Raw genomic sequence first — 26,043 nt, forward strand, 5'->3', positions numbered from 1 at the left:
TAGCAGTGGTAACACCAAGCTGTGCCTGCATCTCTACAGGGTGTTATCAGTTATGTTCTAGTGCCATCTCTGTTATGCTTCTGTCTTTGAGATTAATACCCAGGCTGAAGCAGCTGGGGCTGTCCTTTCAGTTTTTTCAGTGATGGTTGAGAACTACTTTTATCCTCTTTAATATGGTTCTATTTTGAGATCTGATTACAAAGCTTCTTGTGAGACGTGTCTTAATTCTGCTCCAAATTCATGATGGAAGAGGAACTTGGCAAAGAAAAATCATTCAGCACTTCCATGACAGTTGTGAGGAAAATATTGTATGTGAGCAGAGACAGAACAGTCAGAAGCCAGAAAATTTTTGCTGTTAGATCCAGGATGTTTGCAAGTGGCAAGTTCAGCCACCTCGGGGATTCTCACGGGGAGTGACAGCTTCCTTATGGGCAGGAAATGGCCTGAGGGGAGGAATAGTAAGCAGAAGGCAGAGGGGACACTGCAGGAAAGCACTGACACCTTGAATTCTCTTAAGAGTTAACTTTTCCTTCTTTTTTTTTTTTCTCTTTTACCTCTGTTGCAGGAAGTCTGAGGAGGTGGTGCAGGGTTTTAGTGATGTTATAGACTCTCCCACTGAAGGCTTTCCATGTGTCCTCACTCCTGCTGTCCCCAACAAGGTAAAAGCAGTCCATGTTTGGCTCAGGGTTGGTATATGCTTTGAGTTATGTGCAGAATTGACTGAAATCAAACTCGTGTACATGTACATCTTACGGCTATAGTTGCCTTCTTCTGTGAGAATCCTAAACTTGCTAATTTGACCAGTTCTTATGGCAAACTATCTCAAGTCAATCTGACCCATTGAAAGAGAGAAATTCCTGGTACCTGACTAAGTTTCAGGTCAAACTTTTGCAACACAGACTGAAGACAATTTGGCCAGTTGTTTTGTCCATGCTACTAATTAAGGACGAATAATTCCATTGTATCTTCAGCAAGCAAGTAGTTTCTTTGCCAAAATATGGAAGGAGCTGTTGGCTCCTTCAATATCTGGGTTACCACAGAAGATAATGTTAGCTTCTTCAAATGTCAAATAATTTTTCTCTGTTGTCTTTTTCTTTTCACAGACTGTGGACTTGTTTGAGATGATTGAAAAAATGCAGGTAAGGAAGAGTAATTCTGTCAAACTTTGGGATCTCTTAGGTTTTTGTAGCAAACAAATAATCGGCTACTCTGTGTTCCATTGCTTCACTCACAATATCCTTTAATGCGGGTTTACAGAATTTTTAGGTCTGTTAGGCTCAATCTCTTACTCTTCAATGGGATTTCAAAAGCATTTTTCCATGTTCCTTTTTCTAGTCAGCATAATGGAAGCAGTAGACACAGGTTATTATAATTCTGTCTGTTCTTTGCAGAATTGTGATTCTGAGAGCAAAGCAAAATTGCAATAAGTTATCTCTGGCATCTTCTTCAGGAAACTCTGTTCTGCTGGGTAGCAGGTATAATGACAGGTGATTAATGGGATGTTAACCTAAAAGCATTTAGCAAGGTCAAACAATTTAATAAATAACTACTGTAGGTCCTGTCTTTAACTTGTGCAAGCAAGAAGGACTCTGGCTTAATTCTTACACAGAAATACATGCGTTTAGCTGCACATATTATATTATAAACTTAAAAGAGGGCAGCGTTGGGTTTCTTCCCCTTTTACCGTATGAGATAAAGAAATAGTAATATGTTTTATGTGTTAAATATCTGCCAGTGAAGTTGGATTGTGTTTTCAGATTGTGTTCTCAGCGCATCCCTGCAGGTCACCAATATTTTCCCTGAGTGGTGCACCTTCTTAAAAAGCTGTGGTTAGCCTTGACCTAACATGGCACACAGCATGGCACATTACTCCTGCCTTTTATTATGTGCAGGAATTAGACTTACCAAAACCAATTACTGTATTTTCTGGAATTTGGGTGATCAAATTATGAATATGAAGAAAATTACTTTAGTGAGGTTACAAAGGTGAGGAGGTGGAAGGTAGCAGCAAAATGCTGAGTTTACAGTTATGAGGCTGAAGTACTTTTTGGCAGACTAGAGAGGAGGGTGGAAGGGAGGGGCTGAAGGTGTGTATGCCTCGTATTTGTGTACAGACAGACACAGACCTTGCAACCACTGTACTGACATCCAAACTACGTTTGGGATGTGTTCTCAGTGCTTGAGAGTAGCCAGCTCTGTAAGTGCACCTGGCTCACTTACCTCTGTGCAGGAGAGTAAGCTTGAGCATGTGGTACTGCTTCAGTTCAAACACATGTTCAAAGGTTGTGACAGTCCTTCCCATGCCTTTTGAAATATGGATAAGGAAGATAAGGGATAAGGTGTCCTTCAGTGGAAGACTGGTGCTTAAGATTATCAATGTTTCTCTGCTCCCAGTTTACACTATGGAAAGTATGACTGGATTTGCACCTCTTTAGTTAGAGGGAGAACAGGGAGCTGATGGGAATTTCCAAGGCATGAAGACTGCCTAATTTTGCATCTATGATGTTTTCTTAGCTGCCCATTATTAAGACTTTATAGCATTTTTTTAGTTAAGCTTGTTTTGTCACCTGACATGTACTAGGAGAATCAATAACTGCTGTTTAAGTGTAACAGACTTTTTTGAAAGTTAAGTTTTCTTTCCCAAAAGAAAAAAAAAATTTTTCTAATAATTTTTATGATCTTTGTTTAGATTTTTACTAATTCTTTGTTTTCTTTTGTTTGTTTCGCCTTTCCCTTTCCTTCCGTTTCACTGTGACTATCCTGTAGATTTGTTGAATCATTACTGAAAATCTAGGATTTTCATTAACAATCAAAGTGAGTGAAAACCAAAGCAGGAGACTTGGAACATTTCTCCTGTAAAATAACAACAAAAAAAGCCTCAGGATAGAATTTATTTTTGAGTACTTTAACAATTGGATTGGAATATAATTGTTGGACTGAAAATTAGAACAGCCATTTTGCATTCTGTGATGAATTAACAGGTAAAGTTGTACTCTCTTTTTACACTGAAACTAATCCCAAGATCTGGGAAACAAGTTTGCCTGCTTTTTTCCTATTTATTTTTTATTTTTTTCTCTTCAATTTTATTAATAATTTATTGGAAATAAATGGGCTACTGGCCACCTTGTTCTGTGATTACAGATCCAGTGAAGTCACAGTATATACTCTGTTAAGAACGCTTAATAATATATTGTTCCTAGATTGCTTTGCAGTACAGGCAGTTGAAAAACAAGGAAATTTTATTTCATCCAGTAAGCTCAGACGTTTCAGGTCTTTGTATGTTTGCATAGCCAATCCCTCTTCACTTGATTGCTTTTGTTCACTCTCTCTGTTCTGCATTCCTACTGTTTCTGCATATTCTTCAGTCTTACTTTCTCACAACTACTTTCATGTTTTTTTTCCTGTATCCACTTTTGTATCCAAGTTGATTGTTTGGAACAAGTCCCCTCCAGGCATGCTCTTTCCCCATAAAATATGTGTATTATCATAGCATTGTTACGCTGTGTTGGACCCTGACTCTGGGTCTGGACACCTTTTTCTCTGTCATTCATTCTTTCATCCTCTTCAGGTCAACTGTTTCCCCTGTACAAGACCTTGGTAATATGAGATTCCCAGACTGATGCTGTCTCCAGTAAGCTCCCCAGAGAACCTGGCAGTGCAGCAAGCCAAACCAGATCAAGCTAGAAGGGTGTCTCAAGAGGTGGCTGAGACTGCTGCAGTTTATTCCTCTCCCTTTTGAGGAATGACAGTGATCATCAGCAACTTATGCTGTAAGCTTCTTGTGGTTCTGGTTACCCTTTAAAATAAAGCTTTGGACTGTGCAGCCCAGGGCTGCATTATTCTTAAGCTTTGTTCTAGAGGAGAGGTAGATTTAAACTTGTCTTCTACTTCCAGGCTACCAGGAGCTTCCTTAACAGTGCACAGTAATGGAATGTGCTGGTACATTCCTTCGCTCTCTGTAGAGGCTCTGATACAGAGCTCCTTTACAGCAGCCCAGAAAGTTTTCCCTCAGGCCTTGCTGAGATACTGGTCTCTTACCAGGACCTCCTTTGAAACTGGAAAATTCTTGCAGTTATCAGATCTGCCAAATATGCCAAGGAAGGAGAGAGAAATATTAGAAGACTGCAGTTTCCCAATCTCCATTCTGTCCCAATGCTTCCCACCATTTGTTATGGAGGGCTGTGGCTGCTTTGTACCTCTGTAGCTGTCCTGCCTCAGTCCTGTCTTGACGGTGCACAGGACTTTCTGGTAGTGAGAGTAGTGACAAAGTAGTGACTTTATCTCTTTTCCAAATTCTTGTTTGAAATCAGAACCTGGTCTTCCTTTTGAACCTCAACTCAGTAGGTTGACAACTGAAACTTGGGACCACATCAACAAAACACTTTTTAACACTTAACATTCCATGAACATGACTTTGTCATCTTTACAACTTCCCTAAATGCAAAATGGTTACTAACTACCTCTGCAAAATAAAGATAACTTGTCAACCTGTGTTCCATCTTAATTTCACAACTCACCACATCCTGGTAATTGGTTGTTCTTTTTGACAATGCTGTGTACTGACTTCATAATTCAAAACATACATTCTTAAGTTTTCCTATGAGGAATATTTCCAGGCTGTTATTTATTTAGTCTCTATTGTTGAAAATGCAAAAGTAAAACAAGTTTTTGGGGAATGTGTAATTGTCTTGAAGCTCAGCTTTTCTAGTTTGATCTTGTCACCCTGCAGATAACATGTGAAGCTTCTTTCTCCTAGTAGAGCTGAGGAAAATAATTTGGTTTTTTGTTATCTGCTTATTGTTCCTCACTTGCTTTACTGTGTTTCTATATTTAACCAATTAAATTTGTTGTTACTGCTACTTTTTGTGATTGAACTCAACTTGAGACTTCTGGAGAATGACCTCATGCATCTACTACTACTCTCCCTTGTCCTGGAGTGTCGCCATACTGGTTTATTTCCGATGTTTCTCAGAGTGTTTTAAATGTGTTAAGCATTTGCTATGTACTCAAGGTCTGGTTTCTCATTATTTCATCAAGGTTTAGATTTTTTTGTGGCTCTTTCTTAGTTCTTTTAATAAACGTTCTCATTTTCCTAAAACCTTGTTTTTATGTGGAGTAGATGTCTTGGGTTTTTTCTTTTTTTCCTTTTTTGTTTTCTTTTGTTACTCCTGCAAAGAGAATCCTGATTATTGTGAATCCTCAGTAGTAAGGTTGCTGTTAGTGGTACTATGCTAGCAGTTTTTGCACCCTGTATAGCTGGAACATTGTCTAAAACTTTTGTTCCTGAGCCTCCTGAGTCTCCATTGTAGAGCTCCTCTGATATTTACCTTTATTTTATTTCTACCAGAATCTATTTGACAAGCTAGTTCCACTGTAGAATATGTGCATAGGCATGGCTGTTATGAATCCAATCCTGCTTATTTTCAGCACAAAGTCAAGAGCTGCTTATCCTGTCTGGAATCTCTGATTAGCCATGCCATTAGGCAGTCACTGATGGTATATAAAAATGTAGTCTCAGCATCATGTTCCAGTATGAGAGTTACAAGATTTAGGTGACAATAGTTGAATACTTACGTACTGTGTGTAAGAGAAACCTACATTTTAAATCCTGGTCCTCACCTTCCTATCTGATGATGCAAATTCTGCTTCTGACTCTTTTATCTGTGATGTCCACTTGGCCTGTTGACCCTCCTATCTTCTGGTCTGGGCCTCTGCTCAATCTGTGTTGAGGCTCTCCTCACTAAATTTTATTCTTGTGTGCCTCTGCACCAGCGGTGTGGTGGAAGTGAGCTACTTTGCTGTGGTGAGAAGGCAGAGGATGGAGTAGCTTTCAGGAGGAGATGGAAATCTAGATGCTGGCTCCTGATTAATGAAGAAACTAGGCAGCCAGTAGCCTTTTGCCCTCTTATTCCAACTCACATCTTAGTCATTCCATTTTTTTTTTTATTGCTTAGGATAGGGAGGAAGGTAGCTAGAAGAGATTGGGAGTATCAAATAAGAGAATAATTTTGGGAGATTGCTTTTAATGTCTGCCAGCTGTCTGCTTTTTAAGAGGTGTAAGCTTGGGGGTAGCTTTTCAGTTTTAATGCCAGGTTAGGGGACTGGCCAAGTTCTAGCTTCACTTTACCTTTTTATTCCAATCTTCCAAACCTGCTTAAAATGGAAGATTTTATAGAGGGACAAAGTATGCATGTTGAGGGTATGGAGAAGGACACAGAGGGTAAGTGAGACAGACATGCTAAAATACAGAATTCACTGTCTGTGACTTTATGTTTTCAGGGAAGTCGTCTGGATGAACAAAGATGTTCCCTTCCAGCTCCTCTCAAGGTCAGGCCGAGTTGTTGCCTCCTAAATTGCTGAGAATAGCAGATAATTACTGGCCTGTCTTGCAGTGTACTTTCATACTGGAATGAGCAAGGAGTCTGCAAACGTCTGAAGACCACTTACATGCTTGCCTTTTTTCTTTTCTTTCTTTTTTCCTAGTTGCTGCACAATAGGGTGAAACTGTGTAGCTGATATAGAATTAACATTACCCTTTTTCTAATTTAAGTGGTCCCAATAAGAGTTTATTGTTATTAAAAGTGTTTGTTTTGACTGAGTAATTTCTTAAATTTGTTCAGTTTAAGAGCTGTAATAATATTTATGAAACCACATAGCATTTATTTCACTAGTCTGCTTGATGACTCATAGAGATACTACTAGAAAGTTGACCTGTTTTGCCCAATAGTAAGGCAATAAGAGCAGATTCCTATCTTTAAATCCTCAAGTTGAAGATTGAACTCCATTTCTTCAGTCTCAGCTCAGGCCTACTAACCTTAAAATCAAACTTGACCTTGACTTTTATATTGGGATGACCTACAAAAAAAGCCATATTGAGAACTGACATAGATTTATTCTGACAGAGATAGTCAGTGCTCTTTGTGGTGATGGAGGGGACATCCGACTGGCATAAATTGGCTCAGATACTGCTTCTGTCCTCTGAGTCACGCCTTGGCATTGCTCAGATGCATACCACAGATCAGCCATGGAGATGACACAGCCTCAATCTCACTGTAAATAAAAACACTTTTTCTACCATTCCTACTGTCATCCCTGTCAGCTGGCCAGCAGCTATCTAACACTGTGTGCAAGAAAAGGAGAGAGGCTGCTGCTCCTAACCACATCAAGTGTGCCTATCGTTGGCTATTTCCTTGTTTCGCATGCCTATGTTCCCTGTACTTTGGAGGAGGAGCCTGGGAAGAATCTGACTCCTAAGTTTATTGTTCTCAAAGCTCTTTATTATGATGCTGAGACCTTGGAAATGGAGTCTAAAGTCCTGAAGTAAAGCTCTAAGGATGACCTTGGACAGAATAGAAGCTGAGGGTGCAGCTTGCACAGTCATGAGAGCATAATGCTTTAAAAGATACTGCATGTTTTTACTAATGGCCTGTTCTGCTTTCAGACAGAAGAGGAGTATATTCCTTATCCCAGCATCCATGAGGTGAGTTAGTACTGCTCTCTTTTCTCTCTGTTTGTCCTTGGACTTCATTGGTTTTTCATCTTATTGGCCTTCCAGCTTACAGACCTGTCAGCTTTAATGCACTATGTCCTTCTGAATAGGTGTTACAGAAAGGATGGCCATATCCTCTCATTATCCTACCCCAGTTTGGGGGCTACTGGATTGAAGGGACCAGCCACAACCTCTCTAGCTTGAGTCCAACTCTGTCTGATGTACCCTTTTCCTGGAGTGGTAAAGTGAAACTGGAAAGTGATCCTACAGCCAAGCTGTACCGCAAGCATTTTCTTGGAAAGGTAAGGGTGACCTTCAGAGCCTTCTTTGCCCACCCAGCCACAAGGCTGAAATGTTTCTCAGGCTTTTTCTGATGTACTTAAAAATGTCAGCACTGCTGCTGCATTTCAGTTCCTGATGATGCCTTGAACTGATGTAAATGAGGTACATACTACAATATGGTCTATGGTGTCCCCTTGTGAAATGTGCATTATCCTGTGCATTAATAGATTTGCATGGGAAATGTTTTTATTTAGTTAAGAGGGTCTTTTGAGGCTCTTATACAGATACCAACCTTGGGATAACAACTGGACAAAAGTGTAGTAATATTGGAAGTGGAAATGGCATTATTTTTAGTGGGGACTCCGGCATTAACAGTGCAAGCTCCTCAGGAGGAAATAGAACAGTCCCATCAGTGTATGGTCATTACAGAATGTATATGATGAAGGCAGACCATGTGTTTTATAGTTGTTGATTAAAGTACGTTTGGTGCTTAATGTTCCATGAATTTAAAAATTCCAATTTGACATATAAGGAAACAGAGCTAGGCCTCATAAAGTGAATGTTTGGTGGCCAGCCATTAAGGTCTATCTGAATGGGCCTGTTTATGGAATTGGCTGATTACTAGACTGAATCTTAGGATGATATTAGCCATTAAGAACAAATGGGGAAAACCCATGATCTCTTCTGAGATTTGGTTCATGGCATAAGGAGATAAAGCCTGACAAGTGTGCTCACACTGCATCTTATCATCTTATTCAGTGATCTTCCTCAGTGACTGCTGAGTAAGTTCAAAACCAGGAATAGGTGGTGCTTTTCACATTGCTGGGGACCTGTTCCACAGTAGCTGAGCTTGTCAGAGTGATCTTCTGTAGCAGATCTTGTTCCACAACACTGGAAAATTATATTAATATGATTTATAAATAATTAGGAAGAAAAGGAAGCCAAGAAAGCCTTCCTGCAGGCTTCTCCTCAAGACTAACAGATCTGCTGTGCAATCTGTTAATGGACATTTATCCTGTAACCTTCTGGAAGCTTTCAGTATGCCAACTGTAATTATTTTTCTGTCATGGTAAATTTAGGGTTGTGCTTGAAGGCTTCCAGAGCAATATAGGATGAGAGGCAAATTTGGATATGATTTTTGCAGTCTAGTTGTAGGATTCACTGCTGATCTGGTATCACAAAACAGTTGAGGTTGGAAGGGACCTCTGGGGCTCATCTTGTCCATACTCCTGCTCAAGCAAGGCCATATCGTCATTGTTCATTCCAAGTGAGATCCAGGACTTCCTCTGTTGTGGAACTTTGCATCTGCAAAGTGCCCAACCATCAGTGCCTCAGTACTATGGAAAAACTCTCTCCTATATTCTTCCTTTTCTGGTGTCCAGTGTTTTATTCTTTGCTTTAACTGACATGAATGTGTCCATGTTCAGTTAAACATGCAAGTTTTTGAGCAAGCCACTGTCAGAAAAGAACAAAGGGAGCAGGACTCTTGTCACAGAAATCTCTACCCTTGGCTAGTAAGCTTTCCCCATGATTAAAAACTTAGTTAAGGAGAGAGCTCAGAGCATTTCTACTAGAAGATTATTTCTTCAGTCAAAATTAGTGATACCAGTGATTTCAATGCTGTCTGTGTTGGGTCTTTTTCATGTTTGTTACATAGGAAAATTACTTCAGCCATATCAGGAAAGGTCTCTTGAATGCTTTGAATAATGGCAAACAATGCTTAGCTGAAGATGAGTCTGAAGGCATCACATGGTGGGAGAGGCATAGCCAGTGGTTTTGGAAATATCCTTTAAGCAAGACAGGAGATCAAAGTATTGTGTGGTACTACAAATGTAATATACATGTCTGTGTTGTGGATGTGTGTATGTAGATTGCTCAAACTCAAACAATTCTGTGACACTTTTTACAAAACATCTTGCAGGAGACCCTATAAAGCAACCACCCCAAAAGTGCTAGAACATTCAAGCCATAGCTCAGTTCCTTTTCCTTGCCTCATGATCTGTATTTTATATAACGATTACACAGTAAGATTTATTTAGCCTTTAGGAAGAAGGCTGTAAAACCTTTTGTCTTATACTGTGGGAATTATTCAATGTCTGTTGTTTTTCAAGGCTCTGATAGAGAGAAGTGGCCTGAAGCCAGGAAGGATTTAATAAAGGTATATATTGTAAATGCCAGTCAAATAAACTTAGGGGCCGTTTCTCAAGCACTTGAAACTCTTGGTTCTGAGGGAGAAGCTTTCTTGCTAAGCATTCTTATGTCATCATGTATTTCTCCTTTATGCTGTCCTTTCTTTGTGCTGGTTAAAGTTGCTGCAGATAGCAGATGTCTTAGTAGCTTTATAATTTCTTAGGCAAACTGTCAGCATTCCTTGTGCGTTCTGTTAGTCTTTTCCCTTGGCCTGTGGAAGATACTTAGCTGTTTTTACAGAATCTTTTTGAAATCCAGATATATTCAGTGTTACAGAAACTGCTTCTGTGGCTGAACGAATTTGTACTTAATACATAGGTCATCTCAGCTCCAGGATGTCTTGTCATCACTGACTTGCAATCTTCAGTATTGACTGTAAAGCCTTTTGATGGTTCAACTCTTAACTTCAGGACAGCTAACAATAAAGGCTGCTGTCCACTGATAGAATATGAGTTTGATGTATGTTACCTATGTGTTTTTACAGAGAAAGAAAATCATAAGGAATAAATTACAGGTTTATTCATACATATGATTGCTCAGATCTCAGTTTAAACCCCAGGCTTACATTCAGGATCAAGCTACATAGAGGGGCTTTGACAAAAATTCAGTTATTTTAAGACCTCCACTAATTCTAGTGCCCATTCCCCTGTGAGGATTGCACCCATTTGTGGAGCTCTGCCTACTACATCAACTTCAGAGCTGATAGCCCAGTCTCCAAAGCAATTGAGATCCCCCAGTATTGGATCTGCTGGGGTCTGGCTTAGAAGTCTCATCAAAAGGCATCTTAATTTCTGGTCTTTGCAACTCAGTGTTACTTTTAGCTGCAGCTAACCTCAGGCTTTGGCTCCTCTTCTTTTGCTTTGCCTTCTAGTTCTGATTTTTGTTGGCATTATGACATCTTTTTCTTTAACAACTGTCTGGGGCATCCAGCCTGGCATTTGACTGCTTTGTTTTAAGGATTTTGATTCTAGACTTCAAGTAACCATGGAGTATGTTCTTGCTTTGCTCCTTGAATATGTCTGTTCCTCAGCTGCTCTTTTTGCCTTTGGTCACAGTGACTTACTGCACCTGATTCTTGTTCGCATCCCAAAAATCCATTAGTATCCTGAAAGTCATGGTCATGAGAAATAAAGTGTCCTTTGTGGCTTCCTTTGATTTCAGCTTTTTTTCCCATGTACTATCACAGACCAGTGTGACAGATCACACTGGACTTCTGTGATTTGAACACTGCAGCTAGAGGCCATATTATTTTGTTTGCTTCTTGACTGCTCTTAGACCTTACCTTTTTCAGACTGCCTCCTTTGATCAGTCATGCAACCTTCTGTCCGTTAGTCAGTATCAGGGCAGTTCTGGGTATTGGGTGCTTTTTTGTCTCAAAAAGGAGGTGAGGACAATGACATCTTTAATACTTAAGAAAGTTAGATAGCTACATCTTCACATTTTGGTTTAGGATAGTGACTGTAGTCTTACTTATTCCTGTTTTTTTGTTTCAAATAGAGGATTGGTTTATGTCTGTTAACTTCAAGTTGGCTGTGTCCACATAGATACCAGAATATTTCACTAGATGTATCTTTATTTCTGACAGTGTGTCAGAACTATGACCAATACAGAAGATTTAGACAGCAAAAGACAATCTTACCAGTGTTTTGAGAGAGGTTGCAATCCATCAGAGCCAGAGAGGAGCTTCTAGGCATATGTATATTCTATGTATTCTAGGCAAAAGATTGAGGGAGTAACTGACAGACTAGCAACCATTTTTTATCAAATTACACTTTGCTCCCACTGAGTTCTTCACTAATTTATTGTGCCTGGAATATTTGTTTCACAGAACATATTCCAAATCATGGAAGTTTTGACTGTACAACTGAATACAACTTGCTGTCCCTCTTCTGTGTCATGCATAAAGATGCTTTTCCACTAGGATAATAGGAGTGATCAAGGCATTTCTGCACAATTTCACCTAAATAATATTTTCATTGTGCTGGAGGTTTTCATGCACATGCTGTGTCAAAAGGCTTTAACCTTTTGAGGTTAGAGATTATATATCAATATATATGATACGGCAATGTACAAAATATACATTGCTATACCTAGGCCACTGGAACATGGCTGTATACCCAGGAGAAATGTATGGCCACAGCCACTTACATATAGAGACTGTGAACATGTTTGCAGTTATCTTTCATTGTTTGACTGCATGACTCTGTTCCAGGCACACTCCACTAAAGATCAGGCAGTGTTAGTGGCACTGCTGAGACCATTCTTCATCTGCAAAATCTCTTTGCTTACTGACTATATCCTTCCTAAGATGTGAGCACTCTTGGGAGTTCAGTCATTTACCATTAATCCTGCCATTGCTGTTTAGACAGAAAATTCCCTCAACTACATCCAGTTGAATGTCTAGAAGACCGTGCTTAGTTGAGCAGAATCTGAATGGATACAGGAAGAGTCCATGAAGGATATGATTTTATTTACAAGAAACTCAATTTCTTCAAAACATGTTGCTTGGTGTTCTAATCTTATTCCTTCTCAGGAGCCCTTCTGACATTGGACAGGTGAGGATGAACTGAACTGTCTGGATGCACTTTGACTGGTATGCTCATGCACAGATGATCAAGTGGGCTGGAAGACAATATACACGCATCTGGAAACATGCTAGTCCTAATTAAATTAAAAATTAGTTAATCTTGAGTGATAGGCTGTGTGCAAAAAAACCAACTTGGTAAACTTCTCCAGGAAGTGGGTTGGGGATAATGCATTTTGGTTTCCTGTTTGCAGGAGCACCAGAATTTTTACTCCAGTGACATGTCTTTGGGCTACCTAGTACTTTCTGTGAAATACGAACAGATTGAGAAACAGGAAAATCTACGCCTGTTGCTGAGGTAACAATGCCTGTTATTGAAGTGTATGCTACTGTGCTGTGTCTCTTGTCTTACCTTGCACTCCCTCTGCATAGATATGGGTGTGAATTTTGTGTCTTTCTTCTGGAGACAAAAGAAACTGCCAGCAAACCTTTGAGCCTTTTTTTCCTTGCCTTCTGCTCTTGAGTTGCTCTCAGCAGTTTCCCTAAAGAAGATGGTGTGGTGCTTATAGGTGCATCCTGTAGTACCTGTGTGGAAAATACCTGTTCTTCCCTCAAATTGAAAGTGTTTCTGTTTATTCTGTCTACTTCGAGACATATGAGTACTCTCTAGGAGAATGGAGGACAGCCTAGCCCAGGCTTTGTACTTGAGACTAAGACTCCCTTGAAGGTGATCTAGAAACATTCCCTAGATTCCCAGGGCAGTCTATGAAGCCATAACCCTTAGGGAGGGTTATGAAGAGAGACATTACCTAGAGAGAGCTGCTGAATGAACTACAGGAAGAACAGAGAAGGATCTTGTGTAGGTGAGAGGCCACTGCAGAGAAGATTTTTACTGCTCTATGGGCTGGGTGCACTCCCAGTAGGCAATGCTACTGGAACTAAGTGATTTACAGTTGCTACTGACAAAGATTTATCCTGAACTGAGGGAAAAAAATGGTTGCCTAGGAATTAGCTACAAAAAAAATCACTGGTGGGTTTCCACCAGTGTTTGCAGGGAATGCTTCAGAGTGCTAGCAATAATTTGGGAATAAAGAGAGAGCCTGTTTGTGAGCTGTGCCTGGGAATGTTCATCTTCCTATGTGGAAGAGACCAGGGAAGAACAAAAGGGTAGTTATTTCTCTGTTAAGATATTTTATTATATACAGTACTTTTTGCATTATTTGTTTATAATAGTTTGAAGACGCTTTTGACAGCCCAGTATTTCGTCCTCCTTAGAAAGATATCTCTCCTTAAATACACATATGAAGAGGAAGGCAGCTTTCCTCGGTCAGCTTTCTGAAACAATGCTACACCAGTTTTTACCTCCTTTACTTTGCATAGATCTGTTTTCCTGGGCTGTTTCTAACAGACCTTATAACAATCTTTCAAGCCCTCACTGATCACACAAGTGCCTTATTATTCTGTGTTCATGAATTGAATTTTGTCATTTAGATTCCTGTGAAAGAAAACTGTGTGGAGGGAAGAAAAATACTTCTCAGGGCAGACAAGAGTGCAAAGGAGCAAATGCACTGAGGGCTCCTGGTTTGTCTTCCTCTGCTCACCACAAGAAGTGATGGGCAGTAAGAAGTGAAAATACCTTGCTTTTCCAGTGATTCTGTGCAGTTAAAATGCATGATTCTATGTGTGATTCTACCACGGTTAAATTAACCCTCCGGAATTAACTGCTTTAACAATACTTTCTTTAAGGAGACAGTGTTGCTTGTGTCTCCCTTCAGCCATGTCTCTAATGCCTTTTTTGTTTGTGTCAGGACTCGTACTGGCACCAAACATGATCTAATTCCCATTTCCTGTCTGAATGAGTTTCCCAACGCTGTTCAGATGGCAAAGGTGAGATTCATGCTTGCCTGTTTGTCTTAAGGCCTCATTCTTCAAGTTATTTTCACCTCTGTCCTCTTATTTGCTCTTTTTCTACTATTTCCCAGTAGAACTGTCATATAGTTCCCTTTTACCCTTCTATTTGCCTTCTCTTCTTTCTCTTCTAATTTTACCTCAGAATTTTTGCCTGAAGGGGCTTTTGTCAGATAATTATAAATGGTGCCTACACTCTCATGCCTGCAGCAAGCCAGGGCACATGATAATCTGTTTCCCTGTCTCTCTCACTCAACAGCTACTGTGTGAGGACGTGAATGTTGAACGCTTCTTTCCTGTCCTCTATCCCAAGGTACAGTGGTCTGATATGTCTGTATAACACTTTTCTATCGAAGTCTGGCTAATGACATCCAGTTGATAATTTCCATTTTCATTACCTCAGGCCTCACAGCTTATTGTTGCATTTGATGAACACGTCATAAGCAATAACTTCAAATTTGGGGTCATCTACCAAAAACCTGGACAGGTAAGACCCATCAGATCCCATGGTACTTGTGGCAAAATGCATAGTCAGTTTTCCTAGCTTAAAGGATGCAATAGCAAGGTCTGCACTGTCCAGAAGCAGTGGCGTGGAGGCAGCAGTGTTTGTGCAGTGCTGTAGTTCTTTTGGCTTGCCTCTTCCCCTGCAGTATCTCTGGCAGTGTAGGCTTTGTGGATCTCTGAACCCTAACTCTAACCCTCATGGCAGCTTTGGGCTGAGGCACAGGACCCCAGCACCATGGTGGGGCCTCAGATCAGAAATGTATTCAAGCAGAGATGATTATTGGTTGAACTGTCTATAGAAATTACTGCCTGTTCTTTGTACTCCTTGTGCTTCTTACTACTTCTGCTTTCCTTCTGCAGACAACTGAAGAAGAAGTCTTCAGTAACACAGTAGAGAGTCAGGGTTTCCTGGAGTTCCTAGATTTCCTTGGTGACAAGATTCAGCTGCAGGATTTCCGTGGGTGCGTATGCAGTGCAGCTGGAAAGCCAGATTAAGTTAGGGAACATCATGTGTTCAGAGGCTATGGCTCTGTTACTGCCCAGCTTCTGGAGAAGTGCTGTGTCTTCTGAATCCCAGTGCAGGTGAAGAAGCCCTGGATGCTTCTGTCAGCCATCGTGTCTGGGAACTACTTGGAGCTTTGGTCTTTGCTGGTATTTTGATTTAAAAGTCTCCTGACATCTCGATCTGACCTGCAGTATCAGCAAAGAACAGTTTTCTTTGGCAGCGCAAATACAAATTTGTTTCACAGTGGTATGGGGCAGTATTCTTGCAGGCTCTTTCTGTGAGGCATCCCATCCCTTCTGTAGTTCTAACATATGGAGTGTTTCTCAGAAGAATGCCAAAGGAAGTAGCTATTTTGAAGATCCCTGGTTTAACTTCATACCTTTTAGCAAGGTGGTATGTTCACCAGCACAAACACAGTGCAGCTTCAGTCAGTGCATGGGTTCGGGGAAGATTTGGTACCTCACTATCAATGATTTCCTAAAAATTTCCTTTGATAGTCTCGATGTACTGCTGTTACTGATACTGTCTTCTCTCTGCTCTCTCATTTCTATACTGCCTGACCTATGGCGTGGCATGGATTTGCTCAGGTTCCGGGGAGGCTTGGATGTTACCAGAGGTCAAACAGGCACTGAGTCAGTCTATACAAATTTCCGGGGGAAGGAGATCATGTTTCACGTGTCCACAAAGCTGCCCTTCACAGAGGGAGATTCCCAGCAGGTATCAGAAGGAGGAGTAAGGATTACAGCTGTGTGGCTGGGAGAGGGGGTATTTGAAAAAGGACTGCATAGAGGGGAGAATGACTAACTGTATAGTGTTGGGAGTTCTGGCTGGAGTAATGGCAAAAGTAGTGATGAGGGATTTGGTGAACAGATAGGTTTGAGATGTTAGGCAGACTGGTGTTTGAGGTCTCATCATTCTGTTCTGCTCTTTTTCACCTGTCTTCTCTCTTCATTATTTCTTTCCTCTCCAGCTTCAGCGGAAGCGTCACATTGGAAATGATATTGTAGCCATCATTTTCCAGGATGAAAGCACACCTTTTGTCCCTGATATGATTGCTTCTAATTTCCTACATGCTTATGTGGTAGTTCAGCTCACTCTTAGCACCACTGGGGACACTCTCTACAAGGTAACCAGAAGCAAGAGATTAACCTGTACTGATTTTGATCCTTGAAGTAATTCTTTGTCCTTTGGGAGAGGTGCAGGTTCAGCCAGATGTTGTCCTGATTTCTTGAGTATCTACACCTGAAAGCAGAGTTAAGTTGTATGCTTTTCAAAGTAGCTGATGAATTTCTGAAGCTTAAAGCTTTGGAACTGAAACAGAAAGAGTTCAGGTAAAACATTTTGTTTGCATCGAAGAGCATGAGCCACAATTGATCCCACTTTGGGAGTTGTCTCACTTTCATTGTATAAGTCAGGTAAAGTTCATGTCTGCATTGGCTGTGCTGCACAGCACAGTGCTTGCAGCTTGCACTGCCTGAGGCTGCAGGTCAGATACAGCTGTTGACCTAATTATGGAATCCAAGCCAGCTACACCTGCTGCTTCTCGGAATTCCAGAACTGATGCAAATCTGGAAGGGCAGTGTTACCTGTTGGGGCTCTCCATCTGAAAGGAGCCCTACTAAAACCCAAATTAATTATCTGCAGCCTTTGGACACAGTTCATTCTCTCTCTGCCATGACTCCATATGGATATCTGTATACCTTTATGTTAAACTTTCAGTGATGCTGAGAGAACAGAAAATATAAAGAAACTTGGATTTGTGATGGATTTTCCATTTTAATCCAAGTGCCATGTGTTGTGTTATGTAGGGATTTTGATATGGTGATGATGAATTCTTATGCCTTGGAGGCCTACAGGAACACCAAGAATATAAAAATTAGGACAGGATCCCCATCATCTCTTCCACCAAGAGGGGTGTTGGAGGTGAAGCAACCACCTTCCATTGTTTGTTCCCTATGTTTTGGGCAGCTAGTTTGTAAGTGAAAGCCTTGTGTTGATCAGGGCATGGGGTTCCAGTACTTCTCTTGCTCTCTGTTTTGTAGGGCACAAAGTTTCCCTGGTCCTTTTAATGACAAGGAAAGAGCTGGGAAAGGTTACTATTTATTCTGTGTTTTCCTGACGTTGTTTTCATCTTTGCCTATTTGCAGTACCATTTTTTTTTTCTGTTAGTGTAGTAGGGCTGCTTCATTCCATGAAGAAGAAATCATCCCAATAATCACCCTAGAGCCAATGCAGAGTGTAGCCTCTGATCCTTTCTAGCTCAGCTATTAGAGCCAGAGGCTTCACTGAACTTGGCGACTTTATGCAGAAAGAAAATCTGACCCGGTTGTTTGGGAACTAAAAAACTTTAATACAGAAAATAACAAACAGCAAGCTGAGCAGTTTGTACTGAACGAACAGGGAAAGATGGGACAGGGAGGCCAGTTCCATGCATGAGGGCAAATGGACAAAAGCGGGTGTTAGGGCATGGCAGGGGTATTGATAAACATGGAGGAGGGGAGGAATTAGGGTGGAGTTTAGGGAGGGGGTCCAATAAAGGAGGGTGATTAGGAATATTAAAATTATTGCAGCAAAAAGGAACCAATGATAAGAAGGGAAGCAGAGAACTTTCTGGCAGTGATCAATATATTAGAGCTGGAGGATTCTGGGGGTGATTTTTTACTTACCGCTATTGCAAGGGTTTTCCCACAGCCTTAAGCCTTGGTCATCTGCACTTTTATTGAAGCTGACTCCAACAGCAGAGTTTTCTGTAAAGGCTTTTCTTAAGGGGCTTTAACAGGTGCTGCCTTGAGAGCATTGGAGTACACAAAAGTACTGCCATTTGGAAGATTTCTTTGCCTTGTTCCATTTACTTAAGCTTTAGTGCTTACTGTTAAATTGGAATATTAATAGAATTTATTTCATAGAATCAATTTTTGCAATCAGAAAACTAAAAATGCAAAGCAGGATTTTAACTGGTAGATATCTATTAGGGTAGAGATGGAGGCTTTGTAATTATGGGAGGTGGCCTGAAATGTGAAAAATCTGAATTAAATCAAGAGCCCGTTTCCATTCTTCCTCTCATTAAACTCACACCTCGCAGTGGCTCTGTGACATTTATTTGTTGTTGTTTTGAGTCAGTTGTGGTTGTTATGAAATGGTTCCTTCTTGTATGAAAGGACAAATAATGGTCTTGCTTAATGACAAACATGATAAAAAACCTCTGAAATATCGTGGGTACTGTATGCATTTGGAAAGGTAGCTGCATATAACTATCGGTAAGTGCTGTGAAGCAACAAGTGACCGTGTAAAAACTGGACTGCATTACAGTTACTTCTTTAGACATTGGTATATCAGGTAAGAGTGCTAAAAATAAAGCAAATTAATCCTATCTCTTACTGGGAAAATGCATTTGAATGTTTACTCCCTGTAACTCACAGAGGCAGTGTCACTGAGGTACTCTCCTCAGTGTGCAGCATATCTCCAGCAAAGATTCTCTGTAAAAATAAATAGGTCAGTACAACCACAGTGACAAAGATTTTTTAGGGGAGGTTAATCTTTCAGGCTGAATAGGAGCATTTTTTCCCTAAATATACTGGCTATACTAATTATTATTTTAAATATTTTTTTTAAAAAGCAGTCTGTTCAGCTTTTTTTTATTGCTCTTCCTGTGTGCACATCTAGCTGACTTGAGTTTCTGGGAGATAAATGAGCACATCCATCCACTGAGTTCAGGAACAGAGGGATGCACAGGGCACTATATTACATCTGTTTTGTATAGGTAAATTATTTAGGAGGAATCAGATCCATCAGAGTAGTTTGATGGTCTCACGTCCTGATTCTCATTTTTTCCCCTTATATTATTTCAGGTTTCAGTCACAGCCCGAGATGACGTTCCTTTCTTTGGACCGCCTCTGCCAAATCCAGCCATATTTAAAAAGGTTTGTTTCTCTGGTCCAGGGGATGTGGTGCACACTTGTGTTCTGAGTCTGTATGGTCAGTCTGGCTAGAGCACTTTGGAGGTCCAAAGAGTAGTAAGCAGAGCTTTTATGATATGATGTTTTTACTAGTATTTTCATCTCCAGTTTAGTTTAGTCTTCATCTTGTCTTGTAGAGTGCAGAGTTTCGTGAGTTCCTTCTGGTCAAGCTCATCAACGCCGAGTACAGCTGCTATCGAGCTGAGAAATTTGCTAAGTTAGAGGTGGGTCTGCTTCTGGGTTACCTGTGTGCTTCAATTAAAAATTATATGAAAAATAAAATTATATATATAATAAATACATTATTTTCAGATAAAGAAAATCAAGTAAAATTTCTGACTACTAAATTTGTGTTGCTCAAGAAAGGAAGATGAAATGTGATTTTATACTCAGCTATGGGATATTTCCTTCATATTTCTTAGCAGGTGTGATGGATTATGAACAGGTACATTTAAATATAAAGATCTAATTCTCAAGTAAGGATGGGAATTTGATGCATATATTTTGCTGGAGGAAATTCTGTATTAGCTGAAATTCAGTATTACACTACAAGATGCATGCTGATATCTCTGATATGTGCTTCAAGGTACCAAAATTCTGTTCCAGACTCTGCCGTTGCCTAATCTAGAAAAAACTATGTCTCTGAAAAAATGATGAAACGATGTTTCATCAGCTGTAAAGAAGTGTCCTTTATGACTTGCTTTAGGAAGAGTTTAAAAGGGCTGGGTGTTACTGTAATATATTCTGTAACTATGCAGTTAAAACTATTTCATACTGTTTAAAGTAATTTTCATGGGGTTTTGTTGTTGTCATTGTTGGTCTTTTGGGGTTTTTTGTTTGTTTGTTGGTTTGCTGTTTTTTTTAAGAAGGGTGTGAGACATTAAAAAAAAAACAGGAAAAAAATATCTTCTCTTCCAGTAAAAGCTGTTCTCATTCCAATATTGATGCAGGAAAGAACACGAAGTGCCCTCTTGGAGAGCCTTTTTGAGGAGTTGCAGCTTCGCAGCCGCAGCATGATGGGATTACCAGTAGGGGAGGATGACAAGATAGACAATGGCAGTGGGGGCTTCCTCGAAAACTTCAAGGTGAGCCTTTCTGCAAACCTACAGTGTGGTCTAAAATTCCATACTGGCCGTTAGAAGTCAAACTCTTTATGCTTCATACTGGTGTCAAGTGTCAGATGTGGTTTTGTTCCATGACTTAGAGAAGAAAGAGTCAGTGTTTGCAAGAGGAATTGTAATAACTAGGAGCAAGGGACTTTCAGTTCCTACAGCAGATGTCTTTCAATTCAATTTCGTTATAGCTGAAGGAATTGCAGGAGCCCCTGCAAGAGTTTCTAGCTTATCTCTGAGCTTACTGTCTAGAAAAACTGTGATGCTTTACTTACCCTCTAAAAGCCAGAGTTAATTTACCTTTTTCAGTGTAAATGGCATGTTAGGACATTTTTATTGTTAGGGGTTTTTTTTTTTTTTAATAAATCAGTTGACAGAACTTTCTTTTAGAAGTGATAAACATGATTGGTATGTGAAAACAAAATTTTTGTATGGCTGGACAAACTGAGTTTTGAACTGGTTATATAGAGACAATGCTTTCCTATTCTGTCTACTAACCCTTTCCCACTTAGGTGGGAACTGCCTTGCCACTTCTTTTATATAATAAGTTATCTCTCTGGAAAGAGAGATGGGTTATAAATAGCATTTCTTCAGGTTACTTTGTGTCTTTGTATGGTGGATCAATTAGAGTTATTAAGGTCTGTAAAACTAATCTGTTCACAAATAGGTTTGGTAGCTGTGTGCATAGCTTTGGTCAAGTCTGGGATGCTTTGGTGAGGTGTATTTTTACATGCAAACTGCCTTTGCTGCTAACCATGAATTTTAACCCATCCATGTCTTACTCTTATTCTCCCAAAATGTCCTTTTATGACTTCTGGCAGATGCTGTGATTTGCATTTCATGTACACAGATGACATTTGTAAAAGGCTGGAAAAGACTGAGTTAAGTCAGAAAATGGCTTTTTCAAATGCGGCAGATTTTGATATAGCTGCTTTCCCATTGAAACCAGAGCTCAAGTTCATGTGAGACTGAACCTTACAGCCTTGAACAGGAGTTTGATTTTGTGTTTTATAGCCTGTACTGGATAGGACTGCTCCAGGTGATGCTATTTAAATCCGCTGTGCTGGGATACTGGTCAGAAACCTCTATGCATTGCAATAGGAGAAGGGAAGTGAAACTAGAGAATATACTTGAGGAAGAGCTCTTCCCAGAGCTCCTTGAATCAGCTAGGACCAAAACAGGGCAGTGTCTAAGGTGCTGCCTTCCGGGAGTCAGGATCTGTGTAGTTCTGGTGTCAGTCTGTCGCAACTTCCCGCTCAATCTGTGGTGCTTCTCACACTTACCCTACCGTGTGCATGTCTATATGTGTATATCTGTGTTTGTCTGTTTCCCTGCCTCCCTCCTGTTCAGCGGGTGATCAGAGGCCGCAGCCAGAGCCTGGATACCATGGGGATATCCATGAGAAAGCAGCAGCCAGCCACCTTGCCCAGCCGCCCAGCTACAGCTGGCCTTGCCCTCAGCCAGAGTGTCGCCGAGGGCCCTAAGGCCATTGCTGCGGTAAGGTGTTCGGGTGGGCTGTAAGAAGAGAACCTGGCATACCTTTGTAACCACGCACACATTTCCTTTTCCCTATTAGTTTGTCTTCTTGTCCCACCGTGAATCTTTTTGTTGTATCTTCCCATTTCACAAGTGGTGACAGCATGTGTTACAGTCTGTTTTGTCTGTGCCCATCTCTAGCCCCAGTTCATGTGTAAACTAGAGCTGAGATTGATGCAGACTGGGAAAAGAAAGCCAAACATGATTCTGCATCAGACATCTACCTCTGCTATCCTGGATTAGATCCTGTACGGTGCCATGTGTTAAAAAATGCATGCACTGTGGTTTGGCTGGAATGGTACTGTATTGTCATATGGCAAGACCTGAGAACATAAGGACACTAGAACTGTTTCATTTCTTTGATTTCACCTATCAGGATATTTTCTGCAATATAAACAGGTGCACAAGATATTCAAGGTGCTGTTTTGCTGTAAATAGAATTTGCATGTTGGGAACAAACAGCAATATTAATAAAGTTTGGGGTGAGAAAAATAATTAATATTTCTAGTCACTATCAAAGCCTTTCTTATTTGATAGGGATATTAAATATATGTGACCAATTAATTTAAAAAAATCTATCACAAATCTTTCCAGAAAAGGATCCATGTTACTGATACTGAAAATATGGTTACCTTGGCCAAAGTGCATCCAGCTGGTTGTGGTCTCTGCACTAGTGATGTCAATACAGGCAAACTACAGAAAAACCATCTCTGAGTAAACCAAGAAGGTGCCCTTCAGTGTGAAGATTTCTTGGTGACATTTACTTGGTTGTATGCATTCTTTATGTCAATACAACAGAGTCACAGCCTACTAATGACTTGGGTTTGCTGCCTCCTTTGCTCCTTTAACTTCTGGTTTTCTTTGCTTTTCTGGTTCTGCCTCTCACCATATGGGGATACCTCCCTTCCCAAGCCTGTTTCTCTATATACTGGCTGTGTTCTGCCTTTGTTCCTTTGTATCTCTGTCCCTTTCTCACACCACCTTTGTAAGCCCTGGCTGCTCTTGCTCGCTGACAGAAAGTACTCCTTGCACAGGTGGAACTGAGCTCTTGGATTGCAGTAAAGGAGAGGATCTGGATCCACATTGCAATCTCTTCTATGCTTTCAGCTCTTCACAGCTTTTCCTGTCTTTTTCCTGTCCTTTCTGTCATGCTTTCCTTTTTTCTAGTCTTTTGCCTTGCCTGGTAGGAGCCCATCACGTGCTCGAGCCAGCCGCTTCCATGGGCGACGGAGTAGTGCCATTGGCATTGAAAACATACAGGAGGAAAAGAGGTATGAGCTGTGGGGAAACAAGACAAAGAGGGTAAAAAAGCCAAGAGGAGTTGAGAAAAGGAACATAGAAAGGCACGTATAGGTGGAGGGGAAGCCATCAGGAATGAAAACTAAAATGGAAATAGTTGGAATGGGAAGGAAAGGGACTGATTATTGATTGATGGAGAAACGGACAAATAACAAACAGACAACATATAAAGAGGGCGTTTGGAATTGGAGAGAATCAGTATTTGAGGAAGAATGGAGGAAATGGGTCGAGGAACATTTTAAGATCACTCTTAAATACTGTACAGTATGATCCAGGACTCTTGAGTTTCCTGTTCTTCGCTGAACACTTTTAGAAGAAAGTCAGATGAAAGGCTGGTATTTGGGAAGGGGATGCTTGATTGTTTGTTTGTTTTAATGTTAAAATATTTATATAGGCAAAACTTCTGGTAACTTAAAGGATTTATTTAAAAAAGCTGTAAGTCCAAATGACTAGTGTTTAAGTTAGATCATCTGAGAAATAATTAATGGATAATATACTGCTTCAGGGAGTGATTTTGCATATTTGACAGAATTATAACCATTCAAAAGTTGTCTACTGTCACAAAAGATTATTTAGTTAAATTATAAATTTCTCTCAGCTCTAGCTGAGACACCTTTATACAGAGTCTCAAAAGTCACATGAATGCTCTAGATCTAATATGCAGTTTTCCCAGTTGCAAGAATTCCAGGAAACAGCTTAAAGACTAGGTGCAAAAGGGGGAAAGTCGTCTCTAATGTGGAAACTACTTATTTTAGGAGGAAATTACTGCATTTTTCCTTCCTTCTTAATGAGGTGCCTATGAACCTAATCTGAATATAAATAGAACTTCTTTTGAGAAAAATTAGATCTTCAGAGACAACTGCCCTGTAACAGTCTAAGCTACCACAGTAGCCACAGGTCCTCAGTACTTGAAATACTTTTGTACCTTAGGCAGCTGCGACCTTCAATCCATTACTTTGTGTACAACAACTGTTTCTATCTCCTTGAAGGATCTGTAAAACTTCATACTACAGGAAATCCAGGGAAAACCCCTGGATTTATTTTCTCTTTTTCCCCCTACTCTTTGCTTGGAGGGATCTGATGAACTAATTGGCTTATTTAGCTTTCCTTTTGATTACTTGTAAACTTAGATATGAGGAACAGGGAACCTTGGCTTGTATTTTCTGAAAGGCTATGTGGGTCATTCTCAAAGGTGCAGTTTCACTAGCAACTGCTCTAACAGTTCATTGTTATTGAAAGCAGATGTGATACTTTCCCTCTGTCCCTTTCATTTACCCAGTCCTGACTATTCCTTGTGATGTTTGCTCAGATCCCTAATGGGCCTTTCATGGAACTGATTCAGCCCATTAATCAAATAGAAGTATCAACTTTCTTTCACTGAATTAATTGTCTGCCAGGTTCTGCCATGAACTGGCTCATGGAGAAGTCTGATGGGTACCAGGACTGGTGGAAAGTGCACTCAGCAAAAATGAAGGAGGCTGGAGCATGCTCTCTTTATGGGAAACAGTGAGCTTAAAGTGTCACTTGTGACTTCACCCTGAAGCTGTAACTTAATGATACGCAGGCTTTGCTGGCAGAGCTGACCCAGGCCATCCCACTTGTTAGTGTGTTGTAGGAGCTTCAGGGTTGCTTTAATTTTAGAATTACTTTTTGTCAGGGTGATTTCTAGTCTTACAAACAATTGTATTAACTTAAGTGAGGGTATCAGAAACCCTGATGTGAGGGACGCAGGTAGGGTCAGCTGACTAAGAGAGCAGAAGAAGAACTTCATGACAAATTCCATCACTGAAGTTCTAAAAAAAAAAACCCCAATCCCTTAATTTTCCATTATTTAATTAAATGTACCTGTCATATCAGTTACACAGACAGCTTTCTTCAGAGGTATCTTGACAAGTCCTCGTGGCAATAACACTTTTGTAACCATCTTATTTACACTCTCTGTTAAATCCTATAGCTTCTTAAGACCAGTGGAATGGGGAGGATAGAGGAGAAAGTAAAAAAAATTAAAGGTGAATACTAAAATTAATTCAGGCTTTTCTATCAATTCAAAAGGAGCTTAAAAGTTGGCCGTTTCCAGATGTCACATGACACATGTAAGGAGTGTGCCCTTTTCAGCACAGCTGTGTTTACTTCCCTTTTACGTGTATACAGGAGATACAGCTTTGTACTGTGTCTTGTAAGGGAGTGTTAGAATAGATGGTAGTTAACTGTGGCCCTGGGATATAGCTGGTTCCTCTTTTCTCCCAGCAGAGACACCACAGAGAGGATACAGAGGGTGTTGGACAGTCCAGGAACTTTCTTTGACCTGAAGTCTGATGGATCATCCAGTCCCAGCTCTCCAGAGTTCCCCATCAGGAAGAGCAAGTGAGTTGAAAATAAATTTTAATATTTGAAAGATGCTGTCTCTGTTATTGGCTTAAGTGTGGTGCATGTCTTGCTCTGTTGGAGCTTTACTGAAATTGTCCACATCAGGCATTGACGCATCTCAAAAGTTGGATGTCTGGCTGTGGCACAGTAATTCAGAGCCTGTGAAGAACTTGGCTTTCTTAAACAGACCATGATGAAAGCTTGGACCACTTGATTTTGATAATATCTTTACTGTAATGTGAGCTTGCATCCAACAGGATACACAAAATCCTAGCTGTCCGATTATTCATGTTTACTGGTGTGTATGTTTCCTCTATAGTTTGCTCTGGAGTGATTTTGGAGCTTCATGGAGAAGCTTGGACAAGGGTATG

General features: G+C 40.4%; 1 protein-coding gene across 1 annotated transcript; it reads left to right on the forward strand.

Annotated features, from left to right (window-relative positions):
• Positions 1-1,121: 1,121 nt before the first annotated feature.
• Positions 1,122-25,673, forward strand: LOC134041115 (rap1 GTPase-activating protein 1-like). Its single transcript, XM_062487405.1, has 17 exons — positions 1,122-1,139; positions 6,280-6,327; positions 7,442-7,480; positions 7,600-7,791; positions 12,740-12,843; positions 14,294-14,372; positions 14,653-14,706; positions 14,797-14,880; positions 15,258-15,358; positions 15,990-16,119; positions 16,373-16,528; positions 19,251-19,322; positions 19,496-19,582; positions 20,309-20,443; positions 21,821-21,967; positions 23,174-23,277; positions 25,553-25,673. Exons 1-17 carry the CDS (start codon positions 1,122-1,124, stop codon positions 25,671-25,673), a joined length of 1,671 nt encoding a protein of 556 aa, XP_062343389.1.
• The last annotated feature ends 370 nt before the right edge of the window (positions 25,674-26,043 follow it).

The sequence above is a fragment of the Cinclus cinclus genome, chromosome 2 (assembly GCF_963662255.1).
Source record: "Cinclus cinclus chromosome 2, bCinCin1.1, whole genome shotgun sequence".
Classification (NCBI taxonomy): domain Eukaryota; kingdom Metazoa; phylum Chordata; class Aves; order Passeriformes; family Cinclidae; genus Cinclus; species Cinclus cinclus.

Bases quoted from the DNA above. Each gene is read 5' to 3' on its own strand.
- LOC134041115 (XM_062487405.1), top strand. The intron at 14,707-14,796 runs GTACAGTGGTCT...TCATTACCTCAG, and splicing joins TTCCTGTCCTCTATCCCAAG to GCCTCACAGCTTATTGTTGC. The intron at 16,529-19,250 runs GTAACCAGAAGC...ATATTATTTCAG, and splicing joins CTGGGGACACTCTCTACAAG to GTTTCAGTCACAGCCCGAGA.